At 61.6% G+C, this 11,189-nt stretch overlaps 1 protein-coding gene across 1 annotated transcript in view; it reads right to left on the minus strand.

The window, feature by feature from the left end:
• KNDC1 (kinase non-catalytic C-lobe domain containing 1) overlaps window positions 1-9,688 on the minus strand; it is a 57,755-nt gene extending 48,067 nt beyond the window's left edge. Inside the window, exons 1-3 of the mRNA XM_024762097.1 lie at window positions 9,587-9,688; window positions 3,277-3,475; window positions 2,947-3,005 (exon numbers count right to left, since the gene is read on the minus strand). Coding sequence (XP_024617865.1) covers window positions 2,947-3,005; window positions 3,277-3,475; window positions 9,587-9,688 — 360 coding nt within the window. The remainder of the gene's footprint in view (window positions 1-2,946; window positions 3,006-3,276; window positions 3,476-9,586) is intronic.
• Window positions 9,689-11,189: the final 1,501 nt, after the last annotated feature.

The following is an 11,189-nucleotide window of genomic DNA, read 5'->3' on the forward strand; positions in this document are numbered from 1 at the left end:
TCTGGCACACTGGGGACTTCAGGGGGCCGCTGCAAATGTCATCCAGGGTGGGGAGGTGGGAAGACTCTCTTAGGATCGTGGAGAAATCACTGACCCCGTCACAGCGATGCTCCAGGCCCGCTCAGGACACTTGGAAGGGGAACCTGGCAGCAAGCCCTTGGACAGTGGCATCAACACTGCCTGCCATCTTCTGCTGGTGATTTGATCAGTTAAATAGAGAAACTAAAAGACTCTGTAAGTTAGCAGAAATAATAAAAGAATTTACCAAGATGGCTGATGTAAGATTAAGATGGTAAAGCAAACTGCATTTCTGTAGACTTGCCCCAAAAAGCAAAAAAATGTAATTAGAAAGATGACCACCCATTTAGAATAGAGTCAGAAAATATCTCATTCCTGGGAATAAACTAGTAAAGGATATCCAAGTAAAACTTACAATAGAGGTTTTCAAATGTTACTGAGACAGTAAATGAGAGCTAAATAAATGGAGAGGTATAACACGTATAACATACCATAGGCGTATGAATTCTCCCCAAACTCATCTACACATTCAGAGCCATTCTAGTCAAAACGCCAACAGAGCTTTTCCTGGAACTTGATACTAATTCTCAAATTGATGTGGAAGAATAAAGAGTTGAGCATAGTCAGAACGCTTCTGAAAAGAACAGGGACCGGGCACGTTCGCTGTGAGATGCTGGGCTCGTGGCGGAGCTGCGGTCAATAAACGCAGCTTTAGTGCAGCGGTGGGCAGACCGCTATGGACTAGGGCAGAGGCCCGGGAAGCAGACCCATTTTTGTCTGAAACTGGGGTGTATATGGCTTAGGTGACGTGCACCGGGGCCAACCAACTAACAACTGGGAGCAACGGTTATATCCACATAAAAACAATGAACCTGGGTCCCTGCCTCACATACACCGGTTACATCCACATAAAACAATGAACCTGGGTCCCTGCCTCACATACATTACAAATCCACCTCGGGACTGCCCTGCAGGTCCAGTGGTTAAGACTCCACGCTCCCAATGCTGGGAGCACCGGTTATGTCCACATAAAAACAAGGAACCTGGGTCCCTGCCTCACATGCACCGGTTATATCCACATAAAACAATGAACCTGGGTCCCTGCCTCACATACATTACAAATCCACCTCGGGACTGCCTGCAGGTCCAGTGGTTAAGACGCCACGCTCCCAATGCTGGGAGCACCGGTTATGTCCACATAAAAACAAGGAACCTGGGTCCCTGCCTCACATACATTACAAATCCACCTCGGGACTGCCTGCAGGTCCAGTGGTTAAGACTCCACGCTCCCAATGCCGGGGGCCTGGGTTTGATTCGATCCCTGCTTAGGGAACTAGATCCCACATGCTGCAACTAAAGATCCTGCAACTAAAAGACCTGCCGCAACTAAAGACCTGGCACAGCCAAATAAATAAATAAATATTAAAAAAAAAAAGCAGCCTCAGGCGGATTAAATGTGAAGAACAAAACTTTAAAACTCTTGGTAGAAAATGTCAGTAAAGATCTGTTGGATCTTGTGGCTGGCAAGGTTTCTTAAGGCACAAAAAAACACAGTGAAAGAAAACACCAATACTTGGACTATATTAGAAATGAGAAACATTATTTTCCATCAGAGGAGGGCTTCAGGCAGCTTTTCTCAAAGCGCGGTTCCAGAGGCCAAACAATTTCCCAGCAACAGGCCGTGGAGGCTGCCAGGGCCGCGGGCCTGTGCTGTCACAGCAGACTGGACGCAGACGAGGCCGTGAGAACCCAGGCCTCTGCTGAGCCGGGCATTCAAGAGATTTACAAACTCGTAAAGCGATGCCACTCTCCTCACTGTGTTTTTGGAGGGGATACTGTCATTTCTCACGGAAGTATTTTATATGTGCTACCATGCAATGGGTTTACGGTTGTCACTGAGTTAATTAATAGGTAGACTTTTCATGCATTTCTCCGTTTTAACCTGTAATACAGTGAGTACTGGCAGATATAACTCACACAAACAAAGCTCTTTGGGCACTCAGTGATTTTTAGGAGTGTAAAGGGTTCCAAGAACCAAAAAGTTTGAGAACCGCTGCCATTAAGGAAGTGAGACACACGGTGGACATGGCATTTGCAGTCCTGACAAAACGGACGAAAATACAGGGAGAAAAGCTGAGCAACTGGATGGAAATGGGCTCTCCCACAGAGGGGGTCCCCACCCCACCACCTGACCGACAGGAGCGCAACCCCTGGCAATCCCAGCGGAACCGATCCCGCAGGAGGGGGTGTGAGGGGTCTCTGGGCGGTGGTGGGAGCGCACCTCAGGCAGCCCCGCAGGAAAGAGTTGCCCTGCTCTGCAAGCGACCCCGCCAGCCCGCTGGGAGCTCTCACTGGACACACGGAGGCCACGGGGAGCAGCGCTGACCCCACCAGGCCTCCCCCCACGAAGGCCATGACACCCAGTGCGGAAGAGTCTAGGGAAATCACATAAAAGGAGGTTCCAGAAGCTAAGACACAGCAGGAGACTCTTTTTAGAAAGTGAAAGCAGCATGAGCGGGCCCCCTCCCTTCTCTAGGCCCCCTGCCCACCTCGCTGCACTGGGGGTGCCCAGGGGCCCCGGAGGCCTCGGTGACCTTGGCCTTGTCCTAGGCGTGGCTGCCTCTCACTCTCGTGGGTGATTCTCTGGGGCCGTGAGCTGCCCCTGCCAATCCCTCAGAGGAGCTGTGACCCCCGTCAGTCACCACCGGTAATTTCAGGCGCTTTTAGCATCTTAAATATAGTAAATTCGCACTCAGACAACATGCTACGCGCCTTAGTGAGAAGCGTGTGGCCGGACGCGGGCTATCGCTGCGGCCAAGTCGCTGGGGACCTGAGGGGACAGAGGTGGGCGTGCCGACTGCAGGCGCTCACTGCCGCCAGGTGACGGTAGGAGGGGGGCCGGGCACTGGCCCACCTGCTGCCACTTACCTCAAAGGTGTTCCCAGTCACATCGAACTCCGGGGGGACAAAGGCTCCCTCAGGGTCGTCTGGGAAGGGAAGAGAAGGCGCCGGGTCACACGGCGACCCTCCGTTCCCACTACTCCCCACCCGGGTCACTGGGGAAGACAGGCCTCCAGGCTCTCCCGGGATGGGGAGCTGCGAGAACCAGCGCATCCCGAGCCTCACAACGGTGGGGAGGGGCGGAGGTACCAGCAGGTTACCATGGAAACCCGGCTCCCGGACCATCGGGCCAGGGAGGGCCCGCGTCCGCTGGACTCTGCGCTCACGTTCCCCTGCGGGTGCCCGCCCAGGCCTCACCGCTGAGCTGCTCCATGAAGCACACATTCCCGCTGGTGTTGAAGGCCAGGGTGTCGGGCGTGATGCACAGGGTCTGGAAGATGGCCGAGTGCGCGACGCTCCTCATGGACAGGCTGCACTCCAGGCACACGGCCCAGGCCTCCCGCTCGCTGAGACCGCTGTCCCGCAGGGAGAGGATGTCGGCCAGGGACACGTTCTCCTGCAAGACAGGCCTGGGCTGAGCTGCGGGCGCCGGCAGAGGGGCCGCGGGCCTGGGGACAGGCCCCCGCAGCCCCCAACGTCCAGACAGCTCCCGGGAAGCAGACGCCACGCCGCAACGTTTCATTCTATGTCGGGAACAAGGTTTTCGGCAATGTCTTAAAAAACCCCACCAGACGACATCCCACGGTTCCTGGACGTCAGGAGCCGCAGAGCATGTGCCGTACCATCAGCTGCCGCTGGAGCAGGTGTTTGCCCAGTCTGCCCTTCGTCCCAGACTGTGCGGCCCCCCGCCGTTGGCCCGGCCCCACGGGCTCAGCACACAGACCTCGGTGGGCACGCAGGGAGCCTCACCTTTCCAGCTTGCGAGCAGGTGAGGGAAGACGGAGCTGTTGCCATGAAGGCACAGCCGTGCGCGGGGAGCCGCCAGCCCATGAACGTGACGTGAGCCTACGACAGTCACGGGACACGCGAGAACACGCTCATGACACCGCGGCTGCAGAGCCGCCCGGACAACGGCCCCGAGCGGTGCACGTGGAGGACACAGTCGCCTGGCTCCTGCCCAGCTAGACTCCGAGGCGCCCACACAGCGGGCTCCACCTCCTGGTCTGACTCAGCTGTGGTCGTGCCACCCACACTCACTCACACACACGTGTGTGCACGGAGCGTGCTAACACAATCTGTCCGGTGTGTGCACACAGCTCTCACACATAACTAACTTCGGTGCACAGGCATGCAAACCCCACACATCCACACACGTGCCCACGCGTACTCACGCGAGTCACATATGCACACACACGTTCATCGATGCGTGCACACAATGCACAGGCTCACACATCAGACGCCCTGTACTCACAGCCCTTTTCTGGGCCGTCTGACACCCTGGTTAGCTCCGTGTATTTGCGTGTTCAGGCACCTCCAGCCTAAGGAGGGGAGGGGACTGAGGGAGCCAGGCTGGGAGCTGGGCCTGGGGGAGCAGGCCCGAGGGTCAGGAAAGGTCCTGGACACCCGACTCGGAGGGCAGGGCGGAGACTCAGGGAGAGGTGTGGGTGGAGGTCGGGGTGAGAGGGAGGAGGGTCGGGGTGAGTTGGGGGTGGATGGAGGTCGGGGTGAGTTGGGGGTGGAGGTCGGGGTGAGAGGGAGGAGGGTCGGGGTGAGTTGGGGGTGCTACAGAAGAGAGGTGCCCCTGCTTCCGCCCCCCTACCTAGCTCTCCCTCCAGCCTCCTTGCTCCATCCTTCCAGCACACAGGATGTTCTCACGGGTACCCAAGCTGCCGGGTCCTAAAAGGAGCCTACCATCTCCTGCCCTTGAAATTCTCCCACCTGTACTGCACAGGGGCCTTGACCACAGCAAAGGAGATGAAGGGTTTAAACCCAGAACGAAAGCAGCAGTGTGGGGAGCCGCTGTGTGTGTGTCTGGCCAAGCAGCGTGCGGTATGCGGGGCGGGGGGGGGGCCACAGGAGGGGGACGCGGCAGGTCCTCCCGTGTGACTAGGCTCATCCCACATCTGTTCCTTCTCAGTTCAGGGAGGGGCTCAATGACATCCTCCTGGGCCCTCCCAACTCTTTCTCTTGGTGGGGGGGTGGTTAAGATGGATGAGGAAAAGGCAGCTCCGAGAGCAGAGAGCCCTTGCTGGGCTCCCGTGTTGTACTGACCGTGGGAGGAGGGTGGACGGGGCATAGCAGAAAGCAGAGCACACGATTAGACTGGGGCGGCTGAGAGGCTCATGAACCAGAAACCTCAGCTTCCAAATCTCCCGGCTGGTTCCCCGGGTTCGCTCCACCTGGGGGCCTCTCTGCCCCACCCAGGACCCCCACGACTCAGGAGAGCCCGAGGCTCCCAGGGATGCCCGCAAGGCCTGGTTAGAGAGACACCTGGGCACCGTGTGCACACACGCACACACACGCACACGTACACACAGACGCCTGCACAGTGAACAGCCTGAGGACCCCATGGCTTGGTTATTTAGGAGGGTGAGTGAGCCAGTCCCCCTACAGCGGCCTCGCTGACTCTCCACTGGCTGTTGGCACGCAGCTGTGTAGCCAGGAGCTGGGAGCCCAGGGCAGAACCATGGCACGGCTTCCTGCTCAGGCCCAGGCCTCTGCTGCCCCCGCCCAGCGGAAAGATGCCCTGGTGAGGTGGGAGCTCCTCGGGGAAGCTGGAGACCTGCACCCATTCACGGGGAGCACCCGCTGGGGAAAGCACCTACTGGGGGGAGCTCCTGCTGGGGGGACTCTCTGCGTGACTCTGTGGGGTAACTTCCATGGGTCCTGAGTCACTGCTTCCGTGTGGCTAACGCCTCCATTCACCGGTCTTAGCTCCTCTGAAAGCCCACTGCTACAACGGGAAGGTGGGATTCAGCTGAAGCAAGTTCCGGGACAGCACTGAGGGACGCTGCAGGCTCCCAACACTCCCAGGGCAGGTCTTGCCACACGGTGACGGATCCCGGACACTGTGCCCACGGTCACCTCCCTCTGGGGCCCGCAGCCCGCCCCCCTGGTCCATCCTGCTCTGGCCCAGGCAGGAAGAATGACCCTTCCTTGCCTGAATCCACGGCCCAAGTAGGGCAGGCGGGGGTGCTGGGCCGCCTTGGCTAATGGGCCAAAGACAAGGAGATGGAGAGACCGGGAAGCAGGTGTTGGCCATTTAGGACCCCTCAGTCCACCACCCGCCCCAAAATTCCAGCCCTGATAGATGGGAGCCTGTGCTCTTCCCAGAGGGGCAGCTCATTACCCCATGGGCCCTCAGCCTCACGCCATGAGGCCCCGATCCACACTCAAGGGGACGGTGCCTGGAGGCTAGCAGGGGCTTCACGGGCTGAGACAGACCTTTTTTTTCTGTGTGTGTGTGTGTGTGTGTGTGTGTGTGTCTGTGTGTGTGTGTGTGTGTGTGTGGTGACGTGCTACACACAGAAAAGCCAGCGAGGCTCCTCCAGACGCCTGTGCTCCAGCCTCGCCTCCGGGCACCCACCAGGGGCTGCGGCAGGCTTGGGGAGACTTCCCTCCTGCCACTGCCCACGTGGCCTGACCTGGTCATTGCCGGCCAGCTCCATCTCCTGGGTATAGAGCCAGCCTTCCGGGCAGACCCAGAAAGCCTACTGGAGCTCGCACCTCACCCCTCACTACTGCCCAGCAAGGCGCTCCCTGGGTGGGCTCTGGGGGGAGATCTGAGGGGGAGACCACCCAGGGCAGGAAAGAGGGCCCCCCTTGCAATTGTGTGGGCACAGACTCAACCCCCATCCTGGCTGGGAGGGGGGCTTGGGAGGCAAGAGGACGCGGCTTCCCAAGGCAGCCCCTGTCGCCAGTCTGGGTCCTACAGGGCAGTGCTGGCTTCCTGCCACGGGCCGCTGTCCAGTGACGGCAACACGCCAGCCGTGCGGGAGCTCCTGCCCCGCAGACACAGACTGCGAGCCAGGGCCACGTGGGGCCGCAGGACCCATGGGTCATTCTGCATTTCAAATGCTCCCCACCTGCTTTCAGATCCCCAGGCCCAGCCCAGCTCCCGGCCCACAGATGCTGGGGAGATGCCCCGCTGGACTCCTTACCCCTTGGGGGAGTCTGGGGCCTGGCAGATGCCCTGGGGTCTGCCGGATCCGCACCCCGGCCTTAGCTTGTACCGACACAGCGGGGCTGCCTGCAGGTGGCCAGGGACCTCCAGGACCCTGCTGGGCGGTGCCGGCCCCCTCAGCACGCCCTCCGGGGGTCTCTGGCCCATGGGTCATGTGTCTCTGGGGCAGGTGCCCAGACTGAAGTTGCTGGGACACAAGTGCAGGCATCCCCACCCACTATCGGATGCCAGACTGTTTTCCAAAGAGGCTGGTCCACTCCATCCCCCCTACAGCCTGGCAGAGGAGCAGGGCCGTTACCCGCTCCCCGCCGACTCGGGCCACCGTCCAGCATTCCGGTTCTCACCAACCTGGCGCTTGTGGGAAGGTTTTCGCCGCGGGTGTATTTTGTGCTACCTGATAATAATGAAGTCAAACGTTTTCTCACGTGTCCACCAGCAATTTGGATTTTCTCTGGGGTCACAACGGGGCATGGACGTTCCAGGGGCTCCTGCGGGGTGGGGTCCACAGGGTTCTATTTCCTGAGCTCACCGTGGTCAGTTGATATAATTAGCTGTATAACCAGCAAATGCCTGTGTCTCATGTGGCTTGTACAGTCCTGGGTCTGGCACCCACCGTCCCTCCCTGGAAGCTGCCCGCTGTCCTTGGCCACGGTTCCCTCCGGGGGCTCCTCCGCATGGCCCTCCTTCCTCTCACGCAGGATGGCTTTTCGGATACAACCTGACTACACGACGCTGTACCAGGCGGTCACATGTCCCTGGCGGGGATTTAAAACCTTCAACACCAACCGCACCCAACGTGTGCAGGAAGCAGGGACATTCCTCCTGTTTCATGAGAACACACCCAAAGGCAATGCCTCTCTCGCCAGGGAGGGTGCGAGGAGTTTGAGGAGCCCCGGGCTTCCCGGCTGGATGCTACCACAAAGGCGGCGTCCCACTTCACCTGGAGGTGATGGCCACAGGGTGATGGGGACCCCCGGCCCCATGCACTGTGCACGGCTGGGGGCCGCTCCAGCCCCGAGGGGCGCTGGGGACACTGTTACCAGGAGGAGGCCTCAGGGCACGGCCGCAGGACAGACGGTGGGCTCGGGATTGAGGCTTTGGGTCCAAATCCCGGCTCTGCCTGTCCTGTTTATTTGGCATCAGTCACCGGCTCGGTGTGCCAGGCACGGAGGAGGCCCTGGAAGTGGGGGGGCAGCCAGTGCAGAGGCCCCACGTGGAGAAGCACATACTCTGCGTCTGCCCTGGAGAGTGATCTGGGGGGACGTGAGTCTCCCAACAGACACTTTGGAAACGCGTCCTCCCGGGGGGAGCGTTTGAAGGCTGACGGCTGGGAGCACCCTTTCTTGCTCCATCAAAGTCACGGAGATATCCACACGGTTCTTTATTCCCTTGCCTTTCCTCTCCGCAGCCTTCTCTCACGCCGAATCCAGGCCACGGGGTGGGGGGGGGGGTTGAAGCAGCACCCCCCCCCACCCCGGGGCACTGCCTCGGCAGCCTCAACAGACTCTGCCACCAGAAGGACTGCTTCTAGGGCATGAGCCCCTCTGTCCTCAGAACCAGCTCTGCTGGGGAAGTGGGCAGGGGCCAGCTGAGGGCGAGGGACCTGGAGACCGCAGCTTCAGCTGTTATGAACCCCCTCTAGCCCAGGAGGGGCTGGCCGGGTCTGCCTCGCTGGTGGGCCTGACCAGATGGGCACGTGGAGGGTCTTGTCATTTAGAGGGCAACACTGCAACAGCGCCAGCAGACCCCACGGATGGGCGCCTGTACCTGCTAGGGGCTGGGAGGGCACCTGCACAGACCCCCAGCCTTGCGAGACTAGAGGGTCTTCTTGGGAGCAGCTGTGTCCTCTGGGGGCCACCTCTCGTGTGGCGGGGACTGGCTTGTTCAAGGGCCACGGAGTTTATTCACTTGACCCCAACCCACGGTCTGTGGGGCACTACGGGGAAGCCAGAGCTACAGGGGCAAACCCAGGCGGGTGCGGAGGCGTCTCTGACAGAGTCGCGGTTAGAGTGGCCCAGTTAATGGCCAGAAGCCCCATGTGACAGAGACCCTGGCCCCTCTGCACCCTGGCTGGGGGCTCAGGACTTGGGCTCCTGACTGAAGGCCACTTTTGTCCTCTATGAGCAGGAATCAGCCCTCAGTCATGGAGGCCTCCCCCGCCCCCAGCTCCTGAGCAGTCTGGCCTGACCGGGCTCTGCTGCTGGCGCCTTCCGCTGACCTCCTAGGGTCTCCGCAAGGAGGAATACAGCGCTCGGGCCCTGCCGCAAGCGCCCCCCACGCTCATCCCCCCCGACATTCGTAATCCGGAGCCCACCCCCGCAGGGCGCCAACTTCTTCAGTGACAGCCCACCCGCTGCTGTCCCAGGTGGCATCCCCCGGTCCTGTCCCCTCTGGGGGAAAACGTTGAAGGCTGGTGCTGCTGGTGAGAAGGGCTTTGGTATCCCCCCGCTGCCAGGACCTGGCCCGGGGGCAGGGGGCCTGGGGTCTCTCCGCGAACCCCTCCGTGGGGAACGGTGGGGGTCCCAGCGCGGGTCGGGGGCTCACCTCGTCCTCCGGCAGAGTGGGGAGCGGCTCGAAGTCGTAGAAGTCTAAGTCTTTGCCGTCCTCCTCGTAAAAATCCGCCGCAGCAGGGTCCATGGCCTGCATCCTCCGTGCGCCGCCGGCGGCGCCGTACTCTCACTCACTGCCTGAGCCGCCGCGCGCACCTGCCGCCCGAGATCTACGCGAGGCCGGCGCCCCCCGCCTGGCCTCGCCCCCCCAGCGGCCTTGGGGCCCCGGCCTCCGGCTCCGCGCACAGGCTCTGACTCTGCGAGCCGGGAAGGCTAAGCGCGCACGGCCGCCATGGTAACGCCCCCCGCGCCGCCCGCCGCGGCCCACGCCGGCCCCGCCCCCGGTGCGCCCCGCCCGCGCGCTGCCGCAGTGTCAGCAGAGCGGGGACGGGGGTGGGGGCACCTGGGCGCGGGACTGGGGGTCGGGGCGGTCGCAGGGCCGTGCTCACTTTGCCGGGCAATTGGGGGCGCCTGGGGCTTCCGAGGGTGTTCTGGGGACTTTGTCCCTCGGGGACGTTGGCCGCTGTCCTGGGGGATGCACTGCGGGGGGGTGGGGAGGGGTGGAGGCCTGTGCGCGGTGGGCACCGTTTGGGGGCGCGGCCAGCCTTGTGGCCGGTGTTCCTGAGCGGTGCGTCGCGGGCAGCCGCGGGCTCTGTGGGCGCACGGATGGAGGGCCGCGGCCCAGCCCGTGGAGAGTGCCGGGCGGCTGGGCCACCCTCCGCCCTGTCACCCTCGCTCCCTGCCCCCGCCGGCAGGGGCGGGGCTGCCGCAGTCCACGCGGGGAGGTGGGGAGGGGCGGCTGCAGAGGTGCCCAGGAGAGCCAGGCAGGGCTGGAGGGGCCGGGCAGGGGGGGCAGAATGGGGTAGAGTCCAGGGAGTAGACCCGTCTGAGCGGTAGGGGTCTGGCCTGCCCCTTTCTTGAGTTGGGGTCCCATGGATGGGGGACCAATAATTAGAGCTTCATCCAGACCTTGCCAGCCTGCCTCCTCGGTGTGGAAAGGGAACCAAAAGAACAGACAAGCTCTCCCTCAATTTGGCAGTCCTGCTGGTTCGTGACTAACCCCTTCACCGTGTTTCCTCAGCACAGGGACGAGCCTTGCCCCAAGCCAGGGCCTGTGGCTGGGCAGAGAGCAGGACACCCCTACCCCAGCCTGGCAGAGATCCAGGGAGGGTGCTCCCTCACAGTGAAGCAAAGAGCCAGACAGCACAGCCTCCACGTCTTCTGCAGGAGGGTGACGGGTGGGCCCCCTCCCCCGGTGCAGAGCAGGGGGTCAGAGCTCCCACAAGACGGTGGGCACTGCGGCCAGGCTTACAGCAGCCACAGTGTAAATGCTCCTCGGCGAAGGAAGCTGACTCGCAGCAGGTCCTGCCAGGTCCGAGGATGCAGGGGACTAATTCTATCCCGGCCCAGGTCTCGTGGCCCCGGGGGCCCTGTGATGTGACCCCAGGTGGGCGAGGAGCACCCGGTCAGGGGAGAAACGTGGGCAGCGAGGCCTCAGTCTGGCGGCCGGGGTGCCGGCAGCCCCACTGTGTACAGCCCACCCAAGGCACCTGAGAGAAGTGGGTCTGGCTGTCTGGGAGCTGGGAGCAGTAGCCAGG

This window comes from Neophocaena asiaeorientalis, unplaced genomic scaffold (assembly GCF_003031525.2).
Source record: "Neophocaena asiaeorientalis asiaeorientalis breed wild unplaced genomic scaffold, Neophocaena_asiaeorientalis_V1.1 scaffold356, whole genome shotgun sequence".
Lineage (NCBI taxonomy): Eukaryota > Metazoa > Chordata > Mammalia > Artiodactyla > Phocoenidae > Neophocaena > Neophocaena asiaeorientalis.